Source organism: Daldinia vernicosa, assembly GCF_022497035.1.
Source record: "Daldinia vernicosa strain CBS 139.73 unplaced genomic scaffold F5Y00scaffold_39, whole genome shotgun sequence".
NCBI lineage: Eukaryota > Fungi > Ascomycota > Sordariomycetes > Xylariales > Hypoxylaceae > Daldinia > Daldinia vernicosa.
Genome location: NW_025953955.1, coordinates 142,359 through 170,287, shown reverse-complemented (window position 1 = coordinate 170,287; position 27,929 = coordinate 142,359). Strand labels below are relative to the sequence as shown.

Here is a 27,929-nt window from a genome sequence, read left to right as displayed (position 1 = left end):
CAGGTCCGCAACAACCGTCGTCTGGTGGCAGACCCATTATTATGTACTGTTGTACCGTGTGGGATCCTTAGATCGCGTCTTGCAGTGATGGAGCTACCGCAATTCTTTAACCAGTACCAACCTCTCTCCTTCACGACTCTACTTAACCTTACTCACTTTACTTACCATCTTCCATTCTCAAAACACGCAATTGGGAGTGCAATTCTAAACCATATTACCTCCCTTAAGTACCATTTTTGAATCTTCGTTCACTAGTTTCACTTCAAGAGCAATAGCCTCTCCAATATCCAACATAGTCTAATCGGCATTTGACTTTTGGTGGCTTGAGCGAGATTGCGCGCGTGTACACCAGAAATTCTCAGTTACTAGGTACGGAAGTATCAAGAATTATCAAGGCCCTAAGTTGAAGCAACAGCTTGAACAGGGGTGTTCTGCCCTAGAAGCTGCCTTGAGAGCCCCCCAAATTCGCGCTAAGGGTACCGTGTATCTGCTACGTGCAGTAAAATAGGTACGTGCAAACAACATCCCTCACGTCAAAGTTACGGGTACCTCCACCACCACGCTTTTGCTTTCGAAACCCACCCAAAAGCCAAACATTGGCCGCACTCTTCAAAAACATCACTGTTCCTCTACTCATCAACAACATTCAATCATCCACCTTTACAACCTTACATACCTCTTCACGAACCCAATTATCTTTTCTTTTCCCTTTCTATCCCTCATTACTCCACCACCTTATTCTCCAATCACGCTGTCTACGAACGTTTCTTACCAGCATCGCGTCTTGTCTTTAAGGTTCATTGCCTATTTTTGCATTTGCACTATTCAGCGCTTGATCTCTAAAGCTTGTTGACATACACTTTCGCCCTCACCCTCTGAACAATCAATTCATATGTATGAAATGTTTTTCTATTCTTGTTGCAGCATATTAGGTTTCTGCTTGTTGTCCTGCCAATGCATCATCGCATAATCACAGATTACGCGTGTATATAAGGCGGTAGCTTTGCAGCATTCCCTACATATATCCACCCTGCATATATGCACTGCACGTTCATTCAAGCTTTTGCTAACCTATCCTTTCAGACCTCAAAATCTAATTGTGGTTTTTAAATCAAAGCGACTTTACCCACCTACAAGATGCCTCCGGTAAGTCTAGTTATCTCACCGACTCCTTCACCGATCACGACTTTTATCCAAACTCGATGCTATATCGCGCTATTCAACACATTCAACATGGTCTAACCTAACTTCTCCAGGGACGCTCTGTCAGACAGCGAGTCGCTACCAACGAGAATGATGAAAATGCCACTGCAAATGCTACGCGTATGACGCGTGCAAAGGCTGCAGCCCTTGATCTCGATGTTTCATCTCAGCCGGCCAAACAGGTCCTTCAGTCCAAGAAGTCTGCAGTCAACGCGAATCCCACCGCCCAAAGAAAGCGCGCCGCCCTTGGTGATGTCAGCAACGTTGGAAAAGGGGAGGCCGCCGAAGGCAAGAAAGCTGCTAGCAAGGTCGGCCTAGTCTCCAAGGCCGCGCAACCTACAGGAATTCAGAAGGCCACTGCCCGTGCCACTTCAACTCGATCTGCTTTGGCCGCCAAGGAGGCGAAAAAGCCCGAGGTGAAGCGAGCAGGATCCGGCTCCGGTGCCCTCGGTACAACCCACAAGAGAAAAGTCACGTCAACAACAATCAAGCAAGATGTCCTCTTAGAAGAGCCGGTTCGCAAGAAGGCCAACACTGTGAGCAACGAACCCGCGAAGCTCGAACGCCCCGAACCCAAGTCATCCAAGTCGGATATCGCAGCCGAGAAGGCGGTTCAGAAAGAAGATGCCTCCATCAAGGAGGAGGTTGGCATTGTGCTCCCTGAAGGTGTAAAAGATCTAGAAGAAGAAGGTCTAGACGACCCTGTGATGGTGGCTGAATATGCCCATGAGATCTTCGAATACCTCAAAGACCTCGAATCCAAGTCGGTACCTAATCCTGACTACATGAGCCATCAAGACGAGCTGGAGTGGAAGACGCGAAGTATCCTTGTCGACTGGATGATTGAAGTTCATACCCGATTCCACCTCCTTCCCGAGACTCTCTTCCTTGCTATTAACATTATCGATCGATTTTTGTCTCAGAAGGTTGTCCAACTGGACCGCGTCCAACTTGTCGGTATTACAGCCATGTTTATTGCAGCCAAGTACGAAGAGGTGTTGTCGCCTCATGTCAGCAACTATAGAATGGTATCCGATGACGGCTTTAGTGATGCCGAGATCCTTAGTGCAGAGCGGTTTATTCTAGAGACATTGAACTACGACCTAAGCTATCCAAACCCCATGAACTTTCTCCGACGGATCTCAAAGGCGGACGATTACGATATTCAATGTCGAACCATTGGAAAATTCTTAATGGAGATCAGCATTGTTGATTACCGATTCCTGGCATACCGACCTAGCCATGTTGCTGCTGGTGCTATGTATCTTGCTCGAATGATACTTGACCGTGGTGAATGGGTAAGTAATTATGTTGTAGTAACCTATGTTTATTCCGTCTTCTAACTCCTCTTAGGATCCTACCATCGCCTACTATGCCGGATACACGGAAGAAGAGATAGAACCCGTGTTTGAGCTTATGGTCGATTATCTAGCTCGTCCCATCTGTCACGAGGCCTTCTACAAGAAGTACGCTAGCAAGAAGTTCATGAAAGGTATGTGATACTATATGGCCGCGTTTATTTACTTTACTAACATCCCATAGCTTCGTTGATTACTCGCCAATGGGCTAGGAAGAACGCACCTATTTTTGGTATCACGGACACGAAATTATCTGTGGACGACCTTTCGTCGCTGGAGCCGGATTATTAATACATACCATTCAATTGCACTATGATATTCCTACGTTTAAGAGCCTTACTGAGTGTCAGGATACTCAGGGTCTCATTGGATGATGGCCTTACGATACCAGCTTGCATGACGTTCGGCCGATGACTTTCATAATCTTGATTGCGGATCCTGCCCCTTGAGCTGATGGGCGTTTTTGATCCGGGCGTCCAATTTCCATACCCACGAGCAAATCGACTTCTAGATGCTGCCTGGAAGTCATTTCATTATACCAGGCCCCCCGGTTATGATAGCTTGCAGCTACGTTGTCACATTGGTCTCACATTTCCTCTGTTGTGTGCTAGGCACACCACATTACGGTAAAAAGTCTCGGGCGTCCAGAGCTGGTGGCGTTTTGCCTAATTTACGAATTTTCCGGTCACTACCGCTTGCTCAGCGGCTATCGTAATGCTCTGCTCGGTTTTCGCGAGCTTAGTTCCGTCTCTATCAACGGAGCCTTGCCAGCTCAGCCTGCTACTCATCTCCGAGAAGTTTTGGTAGACGGCCATCCGGAGCTGGCTGTCGATAGGCGGTTCGGAGGGAACTTCACAAGTTGTACATATTATACTGTTAAGCGGTTCGGATTAGACCAGGGAACAAGGGCAGGGGGGGCTGGCAGTGAGATTTGCGTTGCATTAATCAAGGTTTTTCATTAACGTTAAAACTAATTGTTGTTTTTCGTGAGACCGCGCGTGATGCTTTTGCCTATTCTCAAGTGTGAGTTGTTGATATTATTGTAATGTTTACTGATGATACCTGAGTTATGAACTTAAATGTTTCTTTAATTGTATTGCCCCGTAGAGGATAGGGAATCAGTAGATTATGGCAAACTTAATAAATCGTTCTTCTACTTTATTTATATCTAACCCTACTACTACTACCTCTAGTAATGAAATCAATGGTCCCATTACTGAAAGGGGCTACCTACCTCCCAACTAAACCTGTTCAGGTCTTCCGCTTCTTGCTCCCAAACACCCTAGCCCGCAACCCCCTTGCACCCACGGGGCCCCATTCCTCGTCCCAGCGAGCGAGGTATGCCCTACGCTCCGCAAGGGCCTGCTGTCGAGCAACTACCCGCGCTTCTGCCTCTCGGGTTATAGCGTTGCGTTCGCTCGTCATGCGCAGGAAATTGCTCGTCGAGGGCGGTGCGCCGGTGCCGCCGGTGAGGAGCCAGTAGATGAGAGGAAGGGGTTTGTTGTCTAGCTCCGGGCCCTGGGGCTGGGGACTTTTGTGATCTGTGGCTGGCGGTGAGGTGGGGGGTTGGATGTTGCTGGGTAGGGGAATTTCAGATGTGTTGCTTTCGGGGTCGTTGTTATTGTTGGGATTGGTATTCTCCGGTTCTATATTGGTGGTGTTGGTGTTGTCTTGGGGTTCGCTGGTGCCGTTGATATTGATATCGGGGTTGGGTTCGGCGTCGTTGTTGGTATGGGAGTTGATGCCGCTGCCAGCATTGGATTTGGCTGTCGCAGACATCGTGATAGTCTAATATGAGTTAGTCTTCATGGTGTCTCGTGGCTACATGTGGTTTTGGGCGCGTAATAGTTTTATAATATGAACCTAGGAGAAATGGACCTACCAGAGCTGAAAGACCTAGCTAATGATTATAAGATTAGTCCAAGATCAGTGCCAAAAAAAGGGGGTGTTGACATACATATATAGTTCTAGGGATACTTAGGTATTAAGATATTATAAGTTGATACCGCCGCATAGAGAGTAAAATGTCAGTGAGAATGTAACTAACAAGTCTTACCTTAGGGTCCTAAGTCTAGGTACAAAGACTCTTATATACGTAATTAAGGAGTATGTTTGGGATTCATGTACCACTATCTTATGACTACCATTTGAAAATAAGGGTGATAGTTTATTTTCATAATCAGGTACTCACCTTCTAGGCTCTTGGACATCAGATACCTCTAAAGGTGGCATGGCATATATGAGTGACCATCTATTCAACTAAAGGATCCCAGGTTCTGACTCTTTCCCCGCGCAATGTGAAGCCAAGAGCATAAATGAAATAACATGAGATGAATGGATATGTATAAGTCGCTATATTCACCAAGTTTGTACTTGTCACGAATGTCAAGTTGGCAATTCAGCAAACAATTCCACTTTCAGGGGTTGTCCATGTCACATGACCAACACTTAACGACTACAGTCTACAGCATATATCATTATCAAGTCACCAAAGATCAAGATAAAAGAGTTTGTGTGTGTGATGCCATGTACGTGATGTGATGCCGTAGGTAGTGACATTTTCACGTACAGAGGGCCACATATATTAGTTAGCAGTGAAGTCTCGTCATTATCCAATTAGCCCTTTTGACCATGCGTCCGTTGCCCATATCCCCTAATGACGTTATAGACTTCTTACAACTGCCAATCTTTCCAACAATAGTATCCAACCGGATAGGTGACAAGTCACCCTATCCACATGGCGTAGGTCTACCAATAGTCGGTGTTGGGGAGTCTGCTGTTCCTGTGTTGTTGCCGTACTGGGTTTTCCGACAAGGAACTCCTAAAGCTAAGTAGCTAAGGTATGTAATATGCCTGCAGTAGATGTTATTAGTATATATGAACAGCTTTATACTTTAGGGGGATGTTGGGTATCACTTACAGACTTGCGCAAGTAGCGCACTATTTTACGGCTCTTTTCTCAGACGAGACGCTCCGGTTTGGATTGTCTCTTAGTATATAGGGGACGGTACCCGTTAATGACTGGTCTGAGGACAGTCGGTAATGCCCTCATTGTCTGAGCCTGCCTTAGAGTGCTTTGCTCGCTTTGAAGGCTGCCCTGTTGGGGTGGGACTTCTGCGAGAAAGCTCGAATTCGGCCATGCCAGGGACTAGCTTCGTGTCTACCAAATCCTCGTCACCATCTTCCCCAATCCCGTCGAGATCTTTGTCTTGATTCTCAACTGTAGCGATGCCTCTCTTACGAGATTTTGGCGTCTTATTGGGGGTATGGGGTGTTTTAGGTGGTCTGGTATTGGTGAGGGTTTTTTTGCTAGGTGGACGGCCTGCCATTCGATGGAGCTCTGCAGCAAGGAACCGCCGGACAGGATCCTTTTCAAAAGGCCATATCCTTCGAGGCTCATACTCGGAGCCGACGAATGTACCTCCAGAGTAAGACTGATTCGCCCGACCCTCTCGTTTGCTGGAGGAGCGAGATGGTGTGCCCCACGCCGAAAGGAGATAGTCTGGTCGGTATTCTGTCATACGTACAGACCCCATAATGTTCCGCTGCTCAAGGGGATCCTTGGAAGCCGATGAGCTCATCCTGTCTGATGTTGGAGAGTCAAAGGGCGACGGCAAGGCGGGCATCTGAGGCATTTGGTAATGCTTCTGCAATAGATCATGGCCCGAGAATGAAGTCAACTTGACGTCGCCTTCATTGCCGATTCCGTGAGCAATAGCAGGATTCAAGCCTCGACGTGGATTTGTATCAGGCGTAGGAGGTGATAGCTCATCAGATGAGCTAGATGAGCACTGTGGCTCGGGCGAAGGTGTCCTAGGCACGGGAGACATGATGGTAAGTGTCTGAAGTGCCAGATATCAAGACTGACGAATTGATTTCAGATTGGTGTTTCTGGATATCAATAGAGAGAGCAGTCAGGGATGAAGATAGATGTGTAAGAGAGAAAAACTCGGGAGGAGCTTCAGGGGGGGGAGGCCAGGTATTTATAAAAAAAAAACTAGGAGGTCTGTACAAGGAGAGGTACAAACCAGATGTGACGTACCTACGAGTATATACAATAGGTACGAACATAGCAGCAAACCTGTTAAAACTAGTTTAGGTGGTCTGTTCACAAGAGAGGTACGAAGATGCATTGGTGACCCGAGCAGTCTATATATCAGAAAGGTACAAACATAAGTGTAGGGTTGGGTATCAGACGCGACGTGTCGATAGTATAGGTAGGTGAATGTTACGAAGGACTATATGATGTTTGGGAAGTGTTGGTTGGTTGGTTGGTTGTTTATTTGTCTGCCCGTGAGTGGTTAGCACGGGTCTATACCGACGATGCCTTCGTCTCTCCGACCAGTATTGACTCGGTTTATATACAGGTGTCGATCTTCTGAACATTATCCGTACTTCTTCACTACATCTAATAAGTTAAACACCTTGAGTCGCCCTTTATATTTTCCTCAGTACATCCAGCACAATCCGTCCCTGATAGTCCGCCGTTATAAAGATGCCGATCGTTTGTCTCCAAGGTCGAAAGATTTGAGTCATGCGCTTCTGCGAAGGCTGCGTAGGCAGCGTAGGCAGAGGAAAGGCATTCCTGTGGTTTGTTAGTAGTGTTATATATCAGAAACTAATATCTATATGAATGACTTACTCTATTTAGCGCCGTGGCGCGTGTGGATTTCTCCGTGACTAGGAACTGGATGACCAGTACCACTACCGGCTTCGGGGTTTGAAGCGTGTCGTTTTGTACGTTTCTTTGGTGGCTCCTGGTCTATTGCGCTTCCTGTTGAGCAGATGGGCCGTCCCTCATCTTCCCGATTGCCGTGGCTATTTTCCGTACTTTCATATTCAGACGCCCTTCGCTTCTTCGTGGAGTTGTCTGTAAGTCTTTTCGAAGAGGGTTTCTTGCCCAAGAGCCGAGCGCTTCTAGAGTGGTTGTGCTTATGAGGGATACCAGGAATATGATATCTGGATTCCGAACGGTCGAGTTTCTTCACTCTCAATTCTCGGGCTGAGGCTTTCTTTGGCACATCCTTAGCTGTGCGGTATTCGGAGGTCGCGTCTGGACGCGACTGTTGTTCTTGACTGTGCCGAGGACAAGGTGATCCTGGTGCTGAAGGAGGAAGAGGTAGCACAACTTCAGATAGTTTGGTAGGTTTCATGTTATGTTGCTCTTTGGGACGGTTATGGCGAGTAGAATTGCTCCCAACGACAGAGGAGGGCAAGTAGAATGGGGACGGCTCTCTAAACTGGTTGTTGGGGGTAGGCGTCGGTATTCCCTCGAAGTAGCGGCTTACTATGGCACGACTGGTAGGTGAGACTGGCCCCGAAACTCCATGGTTGAATCTTCCTTTCAGAGTGCTAAGAGAAAAAGCACGATATTTGGGTATCTTTGGGCTGTCTGACGAGCCCTTAGGCTGGGGAGAAGGGGTTCGCGGTACGGTAGACATGATGATGATGATGATGGATGGTTGTAATATATCAAATGTCGATAGAGTGTAAGTCCGTATGCTAGTTGGTGTTTTCCCTGTAGCGAGAAAAAGAGTCGATTGAGATGGAAGATGCTGGTGGGGGTGAAGATGAGGAGAGAGAAACGTAAGAATGGCACTGCAAGAGGGGAAGACAGCTGTCTATTAACAAGAATTCAAACGGTCTGTAAGGTCTGTGCAAGAGTTCCAAACTAAATAGAACAGACCAACAACAATTATGTGGGAGGAAGGTGCACAAAGTAAATAAACTCCAAAAAAACACCCTGCGGTGGCGATATACAAGCAAAGTAAAACTGCTTGGGCAGTCTGTGAAGTTTAGTTTGTATTAAAACTTGTATTAAACGTTAACGGGCTTTGTTAAGTCAGTGGCACGGGTGTATTAAAAACTAAAAGCAGTAATAGGGTTTTGCAAATATCAAAGCCATGCCTCATGCTCGTGATTTTCCGTTTCTGCCTTTCCTAATTCGCATAGTCGACGAGAGGTAGACATAAAATAAACCTTCCCCCTTGCTAGGTATTCCTATCTCACATGTGACTTATTGGGTCCCTCTCCCTCTCCCTTGTCGTTATTGCAACCTGCTACCTCCTATTCGTTTTGAAATACATTAATCTCGATTATGCTCAGTTATCGTGCAAAATTAAAGTCTTCTAGTGATTTTCTTGTGCAAGGGTCGTACATAATAGAGCCAAACTAGAGATTTTGATGTCGTTAGCAAGAAGAAATATAGTTCGAATTCCATGACTCACCTTGTAGGTTTGTGTTCAAAGCGATTAACCTAGTTCATAATCTGCTAATATTGGCCATGCTAACGATCTTTGTAAAAGTTGTGTGCTAAGCCACATTACAAACGTTAACGTCTTTCGTGAATCGCATGTGATTCACGTAACTTCACCACACATCATCCCTCTACTGGCTCGGGACGTGCCAAGCCGAGTCTTCACCGTGGCGGGCAGCGTAAAGTGGATGTACTCGCGGGTGAGGGAGCTGTTGCGAGTTGGTAGGACTAGTAGTGTTCGTATCCGGATTGCACAGCTTTGTACGCTTCACTGGGCATGCGTCCTCCATCATATCCCCAGCTTGCTGTCCGGTACCAAAGTCCTGATCACCGCTATCCATGTCCGTATCCGTAGTTGCACTTCGCTTCTTAGAGCGGCCATACTTGCCAGCCTCGAGATAGTTGTGCTGAGCAACCGGATTTTCATCCAACACAAGCCTGTAAAGCTCCGCAGCAAGGAATCGCTTGCTCTTGTCGAAGGAAAACGGCTTGCTCGGGTTAGGTACGCCACAGCTGGCGGGGCTAGGGTTGAGAAGCGACTCGGAGGGTAAGGGGGACGGGGTGCCGACTGAGGATAGACGATTAAGAGGGCGCTCAAGAGGAACGCGGTTAGACGTCCGTATCTGGAACTGTCTGCGATCATGCTCCCATGCTGATGTGCTTTGGGATTTGAAAGTTGGTGAATCAAATGGCGACGGCTGCTGCAAAAGCTGAGCTCTACGGTCGGCGGAAGGCAGCTCTAGTCCCGGCATGTATTGCTTGACAATGGTTGGGGACTTTACGGAATGGTGTCCATGGTCAGTGCACGATGAGCGCTGACGCGTAGGAGAAGGAGTCCTTGGTGGGAAAGACATGACTGCAAGAAGCTCTCGTGCGTGGAAATTAAGTGAAGATAATTTTATGTCGGAGCCGGTATGCTAGGTAATAACGGAGGCTGAAAGAAAATGCGTAGTAGGATGGATATGAAGATAACTGCGGGGATAGCTGCGGTTGAGTAGTTTGCGAGTTTGTAAAAGAAGGGATTAGAATATATATTCGACAACAGTACAACTCACAAATAATGACCAAGAAAGAAATATTCACAAGCTTCGAAAATACGGGGCTGGATAAGAACGAGCGCGAATAGATAAGTTAAGGCTACGCGTAGTAAGTGCGCCGGCTGTTTTAAGAAAAAGGACCATGGCCTATCGTAGAACTTAGCCATGAGGGGGTGCTTAGGGGGGAGCTTAGGGGGTGCTTAGTTGTTGGCACCTAGGTAACCTGACTTACGGCGGGGAGGTACTTGATGACATACAGCGCCGACATCAACGAAGACATCAACGACGATATACGCCGTGGCACATCTTTGTCGTGCCCGTCCACCATCCCCGTCATGTGATCCCCACCCAATTAACGAGTGAAGTCCCCCCCCTATCTACCCCTCGACCATTCACCAACCCCGTTCATTGACGCATAGCCCCTGGGCTAGCTTCTCCCAATGAATCAGGTGTCCTCTCTGTCGACGGACCCAACCGGCGTACATGATCCAGCTAATTAGCACAGACACGAGGCTCGCCAACGCTAGCCACCTGTACTGCTCCGTACGAGGGAAAGCTATGGCCGCACCGGCGCCGAGGAGCTCGAATATGTTCACGACCGAGCTCTCTGTGCCCGCAAAACTCGACCGTTGGTGTTCCGGGACAAGTGTCTGCGTCAATTGCTGGGTAGTAAGGTCAAAGACCCATACGCCGAGCCGCGAGAAGGCCAGGAATGAGAATAAGATGACACTCCAACCTGCATTGGGTGGAACCTTTTCATTGATAACCCTCCGGATAACATCAAATAGGTTCTCTGCCTCGTCTTGCTGTACTGAGATTGCCCACAAAGCTAGAACAACCGGTACCTTGATAATTCCTATGTAAGCATTGATACTTTAGAACCCGATATAATCGGATGGGACAAGTAACCTACGGTATTTATTATCTGCCAAGTCATACCCCAGAGCCCAACCCGTTGCAATCCTATCAAGGTTTGGACATCCCGGCTTCCCTCCTGATCACCGGCGATCAAGCGAACCCCTGACTCGTCGTCTTCGTCTATAGGGGGGGTAGAAGCGTGATGATGCGTCTTTCCCATGTAATCGATACCTCGGGGAGTGATAACCGTACTACTTATCTCGAATACAGAACCGATAGCCCTGGCGAGTGTAATTATATTGAGCGAGTAGCCTATATTGATTAGATAGGTGACGAAGGTGGCTCTCCAGGTCAGCATATTAAAATGTAGAAGCGCTAATGCGACAGACGGGACCCAGACGGAGGTGCTGAAGTACATTTCGAAGCCATGAAAGTACTGCCGAGTCCTCGATATCCACGATCTTGACGTTTCTTGCGTTACCACGGCTGGCTGTGAGGTAGGTACTGCACGTGGTGCTTGTAGCAAGGGGCTGCTATTCCACACTCGCCTCGCAGAGAAGACTTCGATTGGGATGCTAATAAGACTAGTAAGTCCCGTAAATACAACACCCAGCCGGATCGATCCAAGGGCTGAGATAACAGCCGAAGTTAAGATAGGCGATATTAGTTTGCAGACAAGATCAATCCTCCTCATAACAGCATTTAGATGAGTAAGGTCGTAGGGGTTACCAGCAGGAGCAGCAACGGTGACGACCCAATCTCGCTCCATCGAGATGAGGTTCCCCGACGCGCTCAAACGCTCGATAATACCCAACGTCACCGCGATAGCAAACCCTATACCCTTGAGGAGAGCATTTGTAGGTAACACAAAGGTTGCTTGACGTCCTACCAAGTCCTCTTGACTCAATATCAGGATCCAGAAAAAGGAGCCGAGGATAACTGAGCCGCGATTGCAAACGATAGTCCAGAGTAAGGTGCGGAGCCTACTGGGAGACTTCTCGACCCATTGCCCAACCGAGCTGGAGAACAAGATCATGGCAAAGTATACGATGATCATGCTGCAAAGCCTGTGTTAACAACAAGCTTAGAATGGATTTAGCAATAGTCGGTGAGACTTGCCGTAACGCAGCCGCTACAAGGGTATCAGGATATGCGGCCGCCGTGAAGAGGATCTATCGACTTGGTGAGCCGGTATGAACTTGGTTCGTTGAACCGCTTCTTCCGGAAGACATACTGCGGCGAACTCATAACCACGAGCGTTCCAAGTCGAGAAAGCATGGCTGACGTATAGATTCAGGGCTTGTGCTCGCGTGAGGCTGATCGGAGTGATACCGCCGTTTCCGCCGTCGCGAGAGTTATCGTCAGGTAGCTCGAAGCTACTCTCGCTCTCGGTATCGCTATCCATTATATACTGAGTTGTGACAGGGGGTATAATTCGACTTAAATATCAGGTACCTAAGGGAAGCTGACCACGACTATGTAGTATACAGGATACTGCTAATTACTATAATAAATAATAAAATACTTGGTAAAACAGCTGTTATATATAAACTGTATTATTGGTTTACAATGAATTGGCCAATAGGTGAGTCAGGCCGAGAAGTTGTTGAATAATGTTATATCGAATAATGTTATATTATTAGCGAATGCCATAATGTAGACCTATGATGTTATATCCTTTTATATCCTTAGCGGGGCACCAACCGGGATGGCGGCCGGTCGCCGGAGCATTTTGCCTACAAGGTACTCGCTCTATCCATCCCTTATTCATTAACAGATTTTGATAGATAAATTGGTACGAATCTAAGGAAAGTAAAATGATCCTAACAATAAAGAATATGCTTGATTTATAAAAGACCTGTTGTTGCTTGATTGTTATTGTGACTAACATCACAAAGCTCACACAAACTATTCAAACAACACAAACTATTCAAACAAGCAATTTTAATTTGGCAAACACCAACCTGCTTGAGCAAGCTGTATCTTGTTCATTTCCTCGTAAGTATCTGGAAAATCTCTCTAAAACTCCATCTTATAGAGCGGCAATTGTAAAACTCCGAATAACCCATCCTGCCATCCTAGTGCGCCATTAAACCCCCATTCCATTCCCGACTAACCCCCTGTGTGCTCCGCGATTGTGATATCTTCAAGTTCTGTTTGTCGTGTCCCGTAATCGTGGGGAAACGTCCTCAGTCAATAAGTCCCGTCCCATCACATCGTGCATGGCCCAAGTCATCTGTGAAACTCCTCCAGGAGTCCCCCATTTTAAATATGATGAAGCGCATCTCATCTGGCCATCAAGGTCTATAGTAAAGGTTTGTTTGAAAAAAAAGAAGCAAGCTTGAAAATTGTTTAGAAGTGTAAGGATCCCATTCGCTCTTCAACGCCGCCCCAGTAGACGATGGGTCTGGGCTCGAGCATGTTCAACTCAGGCCCGGAGCTACGCTTCTCTTCTTCCAGGTCGGCAATAGACGGCTGTCTAACTAATACAGCATTTATCGTGCTCACAGGCGATGAAGAGCTTGAGCTGTACGACTGGTATGAGCTTGTTGAGCTAGTGGATGCCGTAGATGAGCGGCGGAAAGATGTGCGAATCCCGTTAGGGGTGAACCGAGATCGGATGGTCTGGAATCGCGACTGCATCTTGACGGTATTGTCTTCTAGTTTGGTAACTGGGGTTTGAATAGGCTGAAGGGGGCTCAGGTATTCGTTAAGACTTGGCTTTGGTGATTACAAGTGCGTAAAAACGAGGCACAGCCTGTGAATTTGGAAGAATGCAAAAAGTGAACGAAGGTTTCAAAGCTGGCTTTAGTTAAAAAAAAGATAGGACGATCTATTCCGGAGAGAATTGTGAATAGAACAAACAAGCAGTACTTGTCAGGCAACTGGGTCCTAGGTGAGGAGTGATGGAAGAAACAGACACTGCAGAGGAGTCTGGAGGAAGAAGGAACACAGATGAGATACGGCCCGGCGTAGTTTTAAGTAGTAGGAGCGCGGGAGGATCTACGTCAAGTCTCCAGCCTTAAACCAAGGGTTGTAGGGTTGTGAGGTTGGATACGGAACGGTGCAAGATAGAGAGGAATGCGCATAGTAAGGAGTCGATAAACATCTGATCCACTTTGGTCATGGGTTTGAGGGAACAGGGAGATATGACAAGGACATCAAAAGTTATGTGACTTCGTTAAAGCACACAGATCTCCTGCTCAGGGGTTTGAACGTCAAGGTCTAGTTTTATTAATGCGACAAGGACTTACGTATTTTCCGTGGCTGTACACTTGTACGAGAACAGCATTTATGAGATCTCTCATGTAGCAAGCGATAGCGTAATGCTAACGATCGATACTGGAAAGGTAACGAACTGTAGGACAATGATGAGATATAGATACTGGCTAGATCTGCGGCCGACCGAAAACCGTTTTTTTTCTTCTTCGCCTACTGTAGTGTAAGTAGTGGTGAAACAGACGAGCCTTCTTCGCTGCCCATTTCGTTCTAGGCTCGCTTCGTAAGATAACAATGTCGTTGTCTCGTAGCCCTGCCGGAAGTAATGGAGTTTCGCACCATCGACAGCCAGATTGTTTGAACTGGGCAGCTAGGCAGTTTCTTATGTCCGAAACGGGTAAAGAGGCCTCTTCTCAGGGGCGTATGATCGCCAGCCGGGATTAGGGGTTTGCTGAAAATGGGTTGGTCGATGATTCAGGTTGTTTCATGACAGGCATGACATAGTCAATCTATCAGAGACATCAATTCATCATAGATGCAGAGAAATATGCATATCATGACTAGCTTGACCGAGCGAATGGATTTCCTATAATGGTGATTGTGGGACAGAAGAGTTCTGGAATTCCGAAGGCGATAAAACTACAACATTGGATTTAAAGGTTTGATTTAGAAGATTATTGCAGTGTAAGTGAGATGATATACGCGTACGTAGTAAGTAAGTAATATGAACTAAGAGTCGTACGTACTACTATGAGTATGGATGAGCTGCATCACAATACGACGGATGAGAGAATTAAGAATGGTGTTCCAGTATTGAAGATGTTCCAGGTCGTTGAAATTGGCAGGGGAAAGACGCGATATGCGGGTTAAACACGGACCTGCATCTGCATTTGCATTTGCATGTGGCACAGTTACACGGTTACACAGTGGCACATGAACATTACTTAAGCTTATCAGGCTTGGCATTTAAGCGGCCGAAGAGATAATACCGTTTTTAATGCTGTGGCTTGACTTACACTCATTAGCATCCACGTACACGTAAGTGTTTACGTGTAGCTATAAAAAGTTTACAAGCCGATTAGTGTAAATGATCACAATAATAACCTAACCTACCCATTAATACTATTATCTAGGTGATATAAACTTTTAACTAGCTGGAAAGCGGTTCTGCCAGAGATTTGCTATCGCCAGGACTGACTGGCAGGCATTGCCAATGAACCCTACCCTTGGCACCGCCGCACCATCATCGGTTCGGAGGCCATCGTTCAGGAACGCAAGTCTAGCCGGACGTACGTAAACTCTTATCCCCACACTTACGTGCCTACCTACCTATGCAGTAAGAGCCTGCCCATGTTCCAGACGTCGACATCATCTTCGAAGAAGAAACACGAAAGAGAAACAGTCCTTGGCAAAGCGGAAAACCTATTACCAAACAAGCCTTGCCTTCATGTCCGATGCTTTATTTCTCTAGTCTTATTCTAGATCTTAGAACTCTAACAAATACAAGTGTAGTCAAACACATACAATATAATAATGGTATCTCCACCTGTACAATGCACCCGGGACATTTGGGATCCAACCAACCGGTGGACAAATACGTAGGTATAGTGTAAAACAATATCCGCCGATTCACGGCGTAGACAAACAATCCCGTCTAATGTAAACCCCGCTAAAGTGCCTAGAACGCCTGTTGACCTCATCCAAGTCATTGCTGCTTCGTTTTGAGCCTCTTTATATGCTGCTTTAACCTACCCCGAATCTCAATGTATGAAAAATGCATTCCGAGATCTGCGGGGAAGCTTGACCCGCTGTTATGCCTCTCTTCCGGCACATGCTATCTTGTAATGTAGTGGAATGTCGGCATCGTATAAATGACCCGTCTCATTGAGGTCAGTTTCAATTGGGACGCCGTACCGACCTGCGTATTGTTGCGCTCCGCCTGATACTTTCAACCCAAGCAGAATCGTCAAGCAACTCTCTGACTTGGGCCCGGCTCACTGAACTACCCCGTCTGCTATTCTCGCCTGAATTCGTCCCCGGGTCCTGCAATTCAAAGCTTAAAGCAGATGCGTGGGAACGCTGTCCCGGCATCGACGGGCTTGCCCGTGGTAAACTCAAGGGATGCGTCTGCGAAGAGTCGTATGATGATATGTCGGCGCCCGAAGTCCAGCTCTTATGCTGTGGCCGGGATGCGTCGGATACGCCAAGGAAATCAGATGTACCGCTAGCTCCTGGAGCTGCCATTGTAGTGCGTTGCGTCGCTGTCCGTTTACGGTCGTCCTCGTCATCGACAAAGATGTCGGGCACGTCTAATTGAGGAATCGCTGTCATTCGTGCAGATCTCTTCTTCTCCATGTGCTTCTTGAATTGGCGAGACCAATAGCTAGCATATGGGTTAGTAAACGGGATGCCTGGCATCTTGGTAGAAAACTTACACTGTGTCAAAGAAACCGACGACAATTCTTCGACGAACTTCTTCCTCAACTCGTTGAAGGCGCGCACGACGACGCAAGAACTCCTCAAGCCTAAAATCATGTCAGTTTTGAGCTAGTCGAGTCCGGATAGGGGTATTTGTTACCTTAAGCTCTTGCTGTCGCTAATAATCTTATAGTGCGCCATTATCATGAGTACCGTCGTGAAAGATATTCCTTGGACGGGATCTGCAGAAACCATCACCTCCTCGTAAAAGATATTGAAACGGCGGCGCCTTTCTTGCACTTTCCGGACGTCGATCTTAGAGAGCCTCTCGTTCAACTTCTTGATATTCAGTTCACCACCAGCGTTACTTGTAGTAGCGATCGACGAATGCCTCATATGTGTCTTATCGTTCCGAACGTCGTCTAAGATCTGCTGAACCGAATCTTCTGAATCGTAGATCCGCATCTCAAAGATGCCAGAGAGCTCTCCTAATAACCTTGGGAATGCTTCCTTACTGATGAAGCCCGAACCAGCAGGATCAACACTGCGCCACGCCTCCTTAAACCTCCGTATCTCATCTCGATCAATGTTTGCCATGCCGCTCGAACGCTGATACACATAACTAAAACTTTCGTATATGAGCGAGATGAAGAGGTTGACAAAAATATACATGCTGACGAGGTTCCAGGCGATGAATAGACATCTGGCCCAATTAGTGCTGCCGCAATCGCTATCAAGGAATTCGGAACTTTCCACGCAGAGTGGAGGCTCGATATTTGCATAGTCTTCCATAATCTGGTTCCAACCTTCACCTACGCTCATGCGAAAGAGTAGAAGAAGAGCGTTGGGGACTGTCCTAAAATTGATGTTGACGTCCTCGTTCTCCCCAAAGCGGGTCAGACTGAAAGTTTGTGTCAATGCTATTGCAAATACCAAGAAGAACACTAGCCAGGTGGCAAGTAGATTGACGATGGTCGTGAGACTCGCTGCCGCTGTCTTGAAGAGCTGATCGAGTGCGTCGTTTCTGGGGATGAGAAGGAGGACGATGCTGACGAGGAAGTACTTGTGAAATTGAGTGAAGGTTTGATTCCTATAGTCGGCGATCAGTAGACCGGAGGTTACAAAAGTACCGAATACAGAGATCAGTGAGTAGACGTCCCAAGTGCTCCTTCTAAATCGCTTCCAGCCGAGGCCGACAATACGAATCGCAATATTAACCATGTAAATCAATGTGAAGAGCAGGAATACGACGTCCCTCGCAAGAGACCACTCCTCCGGTTCGGGATAATACTCCAACATCAACAAGATCAAGTGAAGGACTAATATCGCGGTAATCGCGGTATACCACTTGCCTCGCTTCTCGATTGCTCGCTTGTGGCACCATTTTTTCCATTTATTCTCCGAGTCATTGTAAGAGCTTCTTGACGGCGAGATTTGACGTAGAAGCTTCCGTAGTTCGAGCCATGACCTCTGCTCAGCCGTTAAGAATGCGACGCCGGTCTGTTCAGTGTAATTTCGCATGAAGACGGAAATGAACAGAGTCAACACGAAGACTGTACCGAGAAGGTTGAAGACCACGAAGAACATTCCATAACCCTGCGCTGCCATTGGCTGTGGTTGAAGGTCGCGACCGGTAATTGCTTGTGTAGCGAATGATACGTCGACCCAACCCTCTTGCGAGACAATCTGAAAGAGAATAAATAGCGAGGAGGCGAAGTCATCGAATTTGAAATAGGGATTGTCTGCAACACGAGGTGCGAGTATCGGCCAGTCTGGGTTAGACGGCGTGCTGAGAAATTCACCGAAGCAGTCAGATAGGTGAGTAATGTTATCGTCGTCATTACACTCCAACAGTTGTCCATTGAACAAATTCAAGGCATATATGGCAAATGGGATCAGTAGAGACAAGGAGACCAGCGCAGCCTGGATTGTAAAGTTAGCATAGCCCTTTAGGGTATCGATAGTACAAAATTTGACCTACACTAATAATCTTCCACCCGGCCACTATTATTAGGGAATGAAAGGTGTCTCTTGCACTGTTGCTAATGTTGAGTAGGCGGAGAGCGCGTAGTGCTTTAAAAGCACCGATGACCCTAGAGACGTCCCCGTCGCGAAATATGAGGGTAAGCACATTAATCCATAGTGTGATAAGGACCATGCCGTCTATGATACCCCACGAACTCCTATAGTAGGCATTGGGCGTGAAGAACCAACCATCTGCAATGATTTTGATCATCGCCTCGACGGAGAAAACTATCGCAAAGCCCAGGTCAACCCAAACAAACCAACTTTTATACCGGTTTTCCCCCACATGATCTCGGAGGTATTCTTTTTGATACAATGGCGTGGTAATACAAGCTAGCAACACCATGGCGATGATGGCTGCGTAGATGAACACTGTAAACCCATACCAGGCGAACTTATTCGGCTCCACGCCATCAAAGCGCTCGTTGCCTCTTCCCGGCCCGACGAGTCGTTGGCAAAGACGGCGAATGGGGTTTTGGGGGGTGAAGATAAAGAGAGAATTGTTATACGTAGGATGACGGGCGAGATATTCGCGTTGAGCTTTGCGGCGTTCCGCAGTGGCAGACACAGCTTGACGAGCCATCTGCCGCGGATCGAGAGCGTCATTAGGCAGATTGAACCGGATATTAGAATAAAACGGATTCGGCTCCTTGCTAGTGAATATACCTCGGATTCGGCCCCAAACGGACGACATAAAGCCAGGCCGAATACCGTCGCCGGCCACTCCCTCTTGGGGAGAGGAGCTATTGCTGGATTCCTGTTTTAATGGGTCCATCGAATCGTCAAGGAATTCTCGAACGACGGCATCTTTCAATAACATCTCCATCGTCGCCGGTCCGTAATCTAACGGATCTCTTTGCTTGGCTTTCCCAAAGGAGAAAATATCCGAGAGGGTAATATTAGTAGTCGCGTTGCTGCCCAATTCCTTGCGCTGCAAAAACGCCTTGACTTGCTCCAGCCGCTTCTCATCTTCCGACACATCGAAGTTCTCTTGAATGACAGCAATGAACATATTAACAATAATGAAGAATGCGAGGATGAACCAGCCAATAAGGAACATTGCGCCATACCAGGACGTACCGTAACCAACGGTGTACGACGTCACATCGTAAAGGATGTTCGTCCAGTTCTCACTGGATAGAATTTGGTACATGCCAAGGAATGAATTGAAAATATTGTAGAATGATATTCTGACCAGGTCACCGCCGTCGTCATATAAGGGGATCTCACCCCGAAAAAGTTGGACCGCGAAAATTGCCATGATAAATGTGATTAAGAAGACAAAAACGATGAGGTTTGCAATACCTGTAGCATTTCCGAGGACCAATACAATCAATTTCCTCGTGAGCGGCAAGGCCATAACCACACGGTAGGACCGTAGGATCTGGAATATCGTGAGCCACATGTACGTTTGACCGCTTTCCAAGATCGGGGGGATGATTATTATCGTATTTGCAAATGCTAGGAAGAGGTCGAATACGTTTTGGTAGCTTCGATGGAAGGCTCTCCAGTTAGCTGCGATTCTAATCATGATTTCGATATCCAGGAGGGTCGTCACCAGGATGCTGTTTGCTTTGATAAAATTTGCTCGCGTAGGTCCCATATCTGAGCTGCGCCAACCCTGAGCAAAGAGTTCTTCCGCGATAAGGAACACCCAAAAGAGTCGTGTCTTATTATATATCTTCTCAAATGTCGAAATCCTACGTAATTCTTCCTGCTGGGGATCGGAAATTTGAAAGTCTTCATCCGCTGTGAAAGCGCTGGCCTTGCTCTCTTCTCGGATAACTTGGAACGACGAGGTAATGACAGCAATGAGCAAATTGGTCAGCCATAACATCATTATCATAATACCAGCACCAAAAAATAGAGCTGCCGGGAGGAACTCGGAATATGTGGTGTAGTACATAAGGTCGGACCATGTATTGGCACTCATGATCACGAAAACCAACTCCAAGGAATGATGAATGTTGTTGAAACTGAGAGTATTGTTAAATGGGCTTGACTGTTCAAGGCAAATGGAGTTCCTGGGGCAAATGTATCCCTTAGGGGTTTGAGTTGGACTATAGAGGTGCTCCAAAGTGTCCGGGTCCAAACTTTTAACCCAGGGTTTTTCTGTGCCATTTTCATCAAGATACCCGCCACAGAATTGCATATCATTTGTATACGTTAGGGACATGTTATTGGGTTGTGAGGGATCCCGCCAAACGCATTGCCGGCTTAGACTTGCTTTAAAGCTTTGCACGCCGATAATGGCAAATAAGAGCCAGAAAAAGCCGATAAGGAAGGAAACCCGAAGTAGGAGTGGTGCGGCCTTCTTTAGGCTTCGTAATATAATCTAGCTAGTAAATTAGAATGATGCTCCTTATAATTTCTGTATATAACTTACCGCTGTTCCGTTCGTAAGGGCAAGGAGTCGAACAATTCGAAGGCAGCTGAGCATGCGAAAGATGAATAAATGTTTTTCCATTTCAATGCCTGTTATACTGAGGACGAAGGCTATCCAGAAGGACACTACCGCAATAAAATCCAACCTATTGAAACCATGCCTCAAGAAAGCTCGGCGAGCTAACTGCATCCTCTGCTGTTCCTCGATTGTCTCGGGCATACTACTATGCATCATAGTGAAGGACCGAGCAAATGTAGAAGGCCCGTAAGCCTGCTCGCGAGGAGTTTTCACCGACTTCTGACGTTGTGGCCGAAAAACCGCATTATACTGATCCGATATAGCCACACGGATTCCTTTCTTTCGGTCAATGGTGCTATATTCTGCAGCGTTTAATATAAAACCAGATACGATGATCCGAGCCATTGTCTCGAGGGTGAATATTATGAAGAGGATGAGAAGGGCCCAGTTTATTCCTGAAGAGGGATCCCAAAGCTTGGGGCGTTCATTTCCGGGAATATATACATTATTTGCGGCCTCGACAGCGAGCAAAACGGCTTGGAGTACGATCAGTAGAAGTAGAATGGGTTCCATATACGGATTCACGAGCACATCGCAAAGTTTCCTTCTGATGACATTGTCGGGTCCGAATATTCCGAGCGAACGACCTTTCAAAGGGTTCGGCATTGGCGCTCCACGTCGAGGGGACAGGGGAGCAACTTCTGGTGTAGTCCATCCGGGACCACCATTCTTCTCGGTGTTCGTGTAAACTTGAGAAGGATATGATGTGTCAATGCCGAGCTCAGTGGAAAGATGACTTGGCGATCTTGGCGATGCCCGGCCGTCTGCACTCGGTGATCTTGATCTCTGCCGTCTTTGCTGTTGCTCGAAAGTTTCCGCTTCATTACTAATATTAACAACACGCTGGGACATGGCCCTAACAATTGACCCAGCTCTATACAAGGCATCAGCCGTGCTTGGCATCCGCGAAGTTCGATTATCATTTGGCGTGAGAGAATTGCCATAGCTGCGGTGCTTGGTCGACGCAAATGAGTTCTCCAAATCAAATCCAAGCATCTGAGCAGATCGTCCACGCGGATGGGAGCTGTCTATATCCGACACCGTCTGGAAGCTATCTCTCGGTTGCGACTCAACTTGTGGGGTGGGCAAAGTACCAGCGATCGGCTGCGCAGCAGACGTCAAGGGCGAACTATCCGATTCAAAGTAGTCGACATGAGCCATCTCGTCATAATATGGAGTTTCGGGGGCATAATTTTGAGCGGACGTTAAGGTAGATCGAGACGGCGCCGGGGGTGAGGGATCGATCCCCGGAGGTAAAGCGAACTGTAGAGCAGTAGGGTCTATCGGTGAAACGGCAGGACTCGGGCCCAAGTCGGCGTTGTGGTTGTGCTGTTGGTAACCATCCCAATATGTCGAGACGCCTAGATTGCGATCCGCAGATCCCCTCTGGCCCCCGCCTTGCGACTGGCTATCATGTTGGCGTTGCTGTCTCGCGAGGTCCTGTAAGGGGATGGATTGGGACGAAGATGTGGAAGGATTTTGTTGCGAGTCTCGAGGCGGATTGTTAGACCTAGTCATGGTGATATAGTGTCATCCAGATGACACTTAATTAGAGATATATAAGAGAGAGAAGAGACGTAGACGCCGGAGCGCAATACGCAAGTAAGCGCACTGGCAAGACGATTACTCGGACGATATCAAATAGCATCACATAGGAATAGGCAATTCGTTTCGAATAGTGTATCGAGATAAATCCGGGGTCATGCCAAGACCGTTAAAAAGGTGTGAAGTCGGATTCGAATGAGAGAATGAGAGACGTGGAAAAGAGAGTATGAAACACATTAATTAGGACGCGTGGGTCGCAGAGTGCGGGTTGCAGGTTGCGGGTTGTGGTTGTGGTTGTGGTTGCGGATTAGAAAAAAAGAAGGACATGCAAATTGATGGACGTAAAATGTTGCACGCTTTTCTATCAAATTCAGGTAATTTGCAATCCTCCCTACAATCTTCAATTCAAATTCTTATAAAATTCGCTGCTGTAGGAGGTTGTTACAGTAAAGAATAAATAAAACACAAAAATATCAAATAAAAAGACATAGACGGGAAGGTTCCAAGCCGACGATTTACAAGTTTCCGCATTTCGCTGCTGACCTGCCAGCCTGCATCAAAAGAATTGAGGTCTCCTAGTTGGCTGGTTGGCCAGCCGCTATGGGTTAATGGAAGCTCAGCCTCTTTCCGACCCGGTGGCTCAGAGGTAGGCTTAGGGAACTACAGAACGGGAGGACACCCAAAAAAGGAATGATCAAACTAAACTAAGCCTTATACTGCTGTATCCTTTGCTAGTCCAATGCTAATCTAATAGCTCAGTATAGCTATACTTTGCACGTGGTTTAATCACTTATCCTTAACAATCAATACAAAGTTTGTTACACTATCGATAGGTTACTAAAATACGAGTTGTTCTTTAAAGATGCATCCCCAATACCCCAAATGGGGCTATTATCTGCAGGGGTAACAGAAGTCGGCTAACATGTGGATCGTCCTCAGTTTATGACGATGCTGCTGATGACGATGCACTTCGTTTGTTTCCACGCATACGTAATACTTAATCTTTGTAGGGGGTAGGTACATCAAGTATTCATTTGCAGGAAGCTTCTTATTTAGACAGTGCCGGTTTGACAAGTTTAAACCAATTTAAGGCTATAAAACAGAAACAAATTTAGCTTGAACAGCTGTTTTAGCCTTGAAACTCTATACTCTTAAAACATCTTAGCGGGAGAAAAGGGATGGGATTGGATTTAGGTACTTCACAATAGAACGACATTCGACACTTTACCCTTAGTACATTCAATGGTTATTATATCCAACGATACTAATAATAAAGAGAACAAGAAAGTAAAAATTTCTCAAAACATATCAAGCTGACCGCTCGGCCTTTACGATATATAGAATACTTCAAAAATGAGAAAGACGATTTGATAGACAGTAATGGTTTTATTCAAGCCGCATCGACTGCGGAGCGACTAGTTACCTATCTTCGGGATATCCGTTTAAAGGCCCCGAGTTATCCTTTTTGCTGGGTTGTTGTGCAACCTGTTTGTACAACGGTAGGGACGGAAAGGACACCTAAAATCCTACTTGAAAGTGAAATTGCGCCAAGCAAGCCTCGAGAATGTTGGCTGTATACCTAATTATTACTCGGCGAAAAAACGACCAACTCTGGCACTACGAGCCGAATTCGAGAGCGGTGCCCATTGGAACTGCTGATCGGGCTGAAGATCGCGATAGTAGCAGTCCAGGTAATAGCTAGGTCGGCGATATTTAACTCCTGGAGGAAGATTCCCTAAGAGCTCCAAGCTCGAGGACCTCCCTTGAGTATTCTATACCGTCTAGGTTCAGTCTTAATTTAGTCGGTAACTGGCTTGGCTTGACTTGCGTGAAACACACTACGGAACTCGCCGTGATGGAGAGATACTCAGCCCTGATACTGGACGTCAAGACTTGCTAGTAATTGATGCAATGAAAAAGTATATTGCTGAAAATCCAGCCGGAGTAAGATATATGGTTCCCAGCTACTTCTGGCTGGTTCGAGAAATGCTTCGTACTCTCCTGGCAAATATGATAAGCTCTTCCGGCGTATCTCAGTTACGTATCTATGTATCAACTCTTCACGGCAATTGACTCAGGCTTCGGACGTTCTAAACGCATTTAGAGATATGAAAGGGACACTATTTTGGTACGGAGTGCCAGAGAAATATTTCGATATTACCCTTTTCTTTGCCCCTTATATGCATCAAGAAGCCCCATGCCAAGCAGCCCCAGGCAAGGCCGGGTTCCCCTACAACAGTAATACGAGCTCGGCAAGTTGGGAACGGCTCTTTTAGAGCTACTACTACCTTTAAATACTAAGAATTCAGGCAGTATACATACCCAAGACGCGAAAAACTGCAAGCTGTTTAGCTGCTAGACGATGGTTTTGGATTTATATCTACTAGGGCGAGTCGTGCTACTAGGTAGATACATCGCAAGCTAGACCGCCTCGGAATATCTAGCGATATAGAGCGTTTATATATAGGACTATACTAAATGAAAGATTATGATGTATAAGCTGAATCAACATACTATATATATCTACCTAAGGTATGGGATGTGGAACGTGGTTGGCAGGGGTTGCTTGTATGCTAGGCAATCGAAGCTATTTACACAACTTGAAAATTCCTGCAATAAAGAAACATGAAGTTACTATATAATTTAATATTTTACTCCATTTACGATGTTCTATTTTATTCTTTTATATGTATAAGGTAGGTATGCATGGCGGGAAACCAAAATCTCCTTGCACTATTCAAGGTTATGAAGAAGGGGCATTTTGGACGTCAGCGAACACCAATATTTACTGCTATGAAATGTTCGTTTGATCCAAATCGTTACCAAATGGAGTTTGAGATCCATAACCAAGTGGACCTCGTATCTTTTGTCTAACTGCAATATATAACACATGATTAAACAAAATGTTGAGAGGTCTACCTAATGGCTAAGGCATCTGGATAAAGGGGTTAAGTGTCAGGTTACCACACCGAAAAGAAGAAGCAAAGCGCGTATTAGTAACTACCAACTATCATTTAATTAGTCCCTAAAAAAGTACAGTACTGTAATATTGTTAGAAGACATCTAAGGCTATACTACACCGATATGATTAAACCGTTGCATTATCCTGTCGATGACCCTGACACGGGGTATGTATGAAGAACGACGAACGCCAGTGCTCACCCAGGTATGCCTTGGGCGCGTGGAAATTTCATAGAACGCCGTCTTCCATGCAATTTCCATCTACGTAAACCATGTCTTTTAAAATAAGCGTTAACGAAGTAAAGTATGAAGAAGCCGCCATCCCGCGAATATCTGCGCTGAACTCTGTCGTTTGTGGGTAGATGAGTATTAAAGTGATATCTTAACGAGCTATGCCGAGTCGTCGTTTTCGTTCCTCCTTCTCCCGCTTGAGTTTCTCCTCGAGGGCTTGCTCCCGCTTGTCCTCTTCGCGGCCTAGTAGCTCAGCTCTTCGCTCCTCTACGTCGATATCCGAAAGGCCCGCCTCCATATCGCTGGAGCCATCCGAATCATATCCGTTATATCTCTCGCCTCGGTAACCGGGCGTGTCCTCCTCATCGTACTCGATGAAATCGTCTAGATCTTCATCATATTCATCTGCGTAGTCATCCCGACGGCTTGGCCGTGGGGGTGCAAGAAGCCCACCGGTTCTATAAGCTGAGGAGCTGCCTTTCCTGGATGCTGATGGTTTCTCCGATGCCGCGCCAGGTCGGGGACGAGCAGTTCCGGTATAACCTGTAGTAGCTGTCGCCGACTTCTTTATTTTCTTTTCCAGTGTTTCCCCCCCAGCTGAGCCAGGCCTTGACTTGCCGCTTGCTTTAGCATCATTTCCGGCTCCATTCCGGCCTGCATCACGGACCGCCGTTCCGGGTCTCGCCCCTCCACGAGGAGGTGCAGTGGATGACCGACTATTCCCAAGATACGGCTTTCCATCTCTTCCTTTGGCACCGTTTGGCTTCTGTTCCGCCTTTGCGGGCTGCTCTTTCTTGGAGGTTCCGATGGACTTGTGCTGAATCATACCAACTTTACCCATCGACGCTTGGGCCTTTTTAGCACGTTCCATTATCTCCTGATACGAACCTTTCTTTGGCGCTTTAGACGGGTCTGAGGCGGTCGGAGTCGTGGGTGACGATTTCGCAGGAGGCGCTTTGGAAGCAGCTGCTAGTGAAGATGCACTAAGTTTTGGCCGACTAGCAATCTGATCTGTTGACTTCTTCGGCTGGGATATGTTGGATACCGATCCGGATCCAGGCCTGCCATTTGAAGATGAGACGCCTGTACGTTGCACACTTGGTACTGGAGGTTGGTAGCGACCATTTATGGATGGCGAACTCGTACGATGAGGTAGGGACGAAGATTTAACGGACGAGGACGCGGTGGTAGGCTTTGGCCGATCGACAGGATCCGTCTTCACATCACGGGTGGTCTTACTTGTCGAGTAAGTTCCATCCTGTTGTCGCGACTTGGGGTATTTGTTCGACGTCGTGCTATGCGAATCATCATCGGCTTTGCGCTTCACAGCGGTCGATATTGGTGTTTTGGGCCGTGGCTCGGATGATGGATTCCCGCCAGAGATCTCGGCGAGGAGGTCACCAATCTTCATGCGCAAGATGTTAGAACCGAGGTAAGCATGATAGAAGAGAAGTCGAAAAAAATGACACGTACCGGCATTATGATAAGACTCGATGTCAGTTGGATGACAGGGGAGAGTCTCTGAAGGGTATCCCGATTGCCGCCAGGAGCTTATAGTGTGCCTGAGGCGTCATAAGTCGGCGGGCTGTGGCATGTGCGATGACTCTTTTCCCAAGACCCCAATGCGACCCGAAAAAGCTGATAAAATATGGCCAGATTAACCGGTTGTCACAATTCTGTAGTTGAAATATAGTATCACTAGCGATTTATGCAAGAAAACGAATGCGTCAGCTGATTTAACAACAAAGAATAAGGTTATCTGGAGGGTTGTTAAGGTTAGAAGTGATAAGAAGGCGTTTGAACAAAAAAGAAAGTCTCGTGCTGTTCCCGCTCCTACATATGTACATCCATAACAAGACGTCCGAAGTAAGAAGTACTTCCTGAGCCTGATTTAACTTCGAGTGGGCCAGGTATTGCGGCCTGTGCTGCACCCATTATAGTATAGCGTGACCTTATATGAATACAACTGTATAAAATGGGAATCTGTAACTTTTAACTTGATCTGATGGCATATTCAGATTCTAGGTTGTTTAAGCATAATTTTGGTATATTTTATATTGCAATAACTATTGATTTAGCTAAAAAAAAGGTAATATTTCATGTATAGATCTGTAAGTCTTTCGATATACCTGCCCGTCCCGCACACAGCCACAGGTACCGGACCCTCTCGTTGAACTTTGGCCTGTAACCATAGGTACCTACCTAGGTAGTATGTACCAAAGTACCTAAGGTACTCTGGCAAGGGGAAATGTGGCTGAGCTACGTCATGTCAAGGCTGTAATTCGCCATTAGGGATGTCCCGAGTGGAGGTAGGTTTGGAAGGCAAGCCACATATATTATGAAGCTAGAACACA

The 27,929-nt window shown here is 46.7% G+C and overlaps 10 protein-coding genes across 10 annotated transcripts; 1 reads left to right on the top strand and 9 right to left on the bottom strand.

Moving 5' to 3' along the window:
* Window positions 1-511: 511 nt before the first annotated feature.
* On the top strand, window positions 512-3,565 carry F5Y00DRAFT_242784 (A/B/D/E cyclin). The gene is made up of 5 exons (XM_048008574.1): window positions 512-894; window positions 1,084-1,146; window positions 1,257-2,501; window positions 2,557-2,695; window positions 2,746-3,565. Exons 2-5 carry the CDS (start codon window positions 1,138-1,140, stop codon window positions 2,850-2,852), a joined length of 1,500 nt encoding a protein of 499 aa, XP_047862833.1. The 5' UTR covers window positions 512-894; window positions 1,084-1,137; the 3' UTR covers window positions 2,853-3,565.
* Window positions 3,566-3,785: 220 nt separating this feature from the next.
* On the bottom strand, window positions 3,786-4,531 carry F5Y00DRAFT_271539 (uncharacterized protein). The gene has a single exon (XM_048012817.1). The coding sequence runs from the start codon at window positions 4,338-4,340 to the stop codon at window positions 3,813-3,815; it is 528 nt and encodes a 175-aa protein (XP_047862832.1). The 5' UTR covers window positions 4,341-4,531; the 3' UTR covers window positions 3,786-3,812.
* Window positions 4,532-5,575: 1,044 nt separating this feature from the next.
* On the bottom strand, window positions 5,576-6,391 carry F5Y00DRAFT_264115 (uncharacterized protein; the record flags this gene model as incomplete). The annotated part of the gene is made up of 1 exon (XM_048011598.1): window positions 5,576-6,391. One exon carries the CDS (start codon window positions 6,389-6,391, stop codon window positions 5,576-5,578), a length of 816 nt encoding a protein of 271 aa, XP_047862831.1.
* An 813-nt stretch (window positions 6,392-7,204) lies between these two features.
* F5Y00DRAFT_264114 (uncharacterized protein) lies at window positions 7,205-8,002 on the bottom strand (the record flags this gene model as incomplete). The annotated part of the gene is made up of 1 exon (XM_048011597.1): window positions 7,205-8,002. The coding sequence occupies one exon, from the start codon at window positions 8,000-8,002 to the stop codon at window positions 7,205-7,207; it is 798 nt and encodes a 265-aa protein (XP_047862830.1).
* A 343-nt stretch (window positions 8,003-8,345) lies between these two features.
* F5Y00DRAFT_128999 (uncharacterized protein) lies at window positions 8,346-10,212 on the bottom strand. Its single transcript, XM_048004183.1, has 2 exons — window positions 8,789-10,212; window positions 8,346-8,732 (listed from the first exon to the last, which is right to left on the bottom strand). Exon 1 carries the CDS (start codon window positions 9,669-9,671, stop codon window positions 8,949-8,951), a length of 723 nt encoding a protein of 240 aa, XP_047862829.1. The 5' UTR covers window positions 9,672-10,212; the 3' UTR covers window positions 8,346-8,732; window positions 8,789-8,948.
* A 9-nt stretch (window positions 10,213-10,221) lies between these two features.
* F5Y00DRAFT_242781 (Ferroporti-1) lies at window positions 10,222-12,312 on the bottom strand. The gene is made up of 4 exons (XM_048008573.1): window positions 11,947-12,312; window positions 11,832-11,884; window positions 10,768-11,770; window positions 10,222-10,699 (listed from the first exon to the last, which is right to left on the bottom strand). The coding sequence occupies exons 1-4, from the start codon at window positions 12,115-12,117 to the stop codon at window positions 10,247-10,249; spliced, it is 1,680 nt and encodes a 559-aa protein (XP_047862828.1). The 5' UTR covers window positions 12,118-12,312; the 3' UTR covers window positions 10,222-10,246.
* A 366-nt stretch (window positions 12,313-12,678) lies between these two features.
* On the bottom strand, window positions 12,679-14,825 carry F5Y00DRAFT_242779 (uncharacterized protein). The gene has a single exon (XM_048008572.1). It carries the CDS (start codon window positions 13,353-13,355, stop codon window positions 13,065-13,067), a length of 291 nt encoding a protein of 96 aa, XP_047862827.1. The 5' UTR covers window positions 13,356-14,825; the 3' UTR covers window positions 12,679-13,064.
* Window positions 14,826-15,369: 544 nt separating this feature from the next.
* Window positions 15,370-15,733, bottom strand: F5Y00DRAFT_128966 (uncharacterized protein). The gene has a single exon (XM_048004182.1). It carries the CDS (start codon window positions 15,638-15,640, stop codon window positions 15,425-15,427), a length of 216 nt encoding a protein of 71 aa, XP_047862826.1. The 5' UTR covers window positions 15,641-15,733; the 3' UTR covers window positions 15,370-15,424.
* Window positions 15,734-22,569, bottom strand: F5Y00DRAFT_128965 (Ion transport protein-domain-containing protein). Its single transcript, XM_048004181.1, has 5 exons — window positions 20,761-22,569; window positions 18,331-20,709; window positions 16,510-18,272; window positions 16,367-16,456; window positions 15,734-16,314 (listed from the first exon to the last, which is right to left on the bottom strand). Exons 1-5 carry the CDS (start codon window positions 22,354-22,356, stop codon window positions 15,828-15,830), a joined length of 6,315 nt encoding a protein of 2,104 aa, XP_047862825.1. The 5' UTR covers window positions 22,357-22,569; the 3' UTR covers window positions 15,734-15,827.
* A 2,746-nt stretch (window positions 22,570-25,315) lies between these two features.
* On the bottom strand, window positions 25,316-27,505 carry F5Y00DRAFT_242775 (uncharacterized protein). The gene is made up of 2 exons (XM_048008571.1): window positions 27,049-27,505; window positions 25,316-26,980 (listed from the first exon to the last, which is right to left on the bottom strand). Exons 1-2 carry the CDS (start codon window positions 27,052-27,054, stop codon window positions 25,727-25,729), a joined length of 1,260 nt encoding a protein of 419 aa, XP_047862824.1. The 5' UTR covers window positions 27,055-27,505; the 3' UTR covers window positions 25,316-25,726.
* Between the last annotated feature and the right edge of the window lie 424 nt (window positions 27,506-27,929).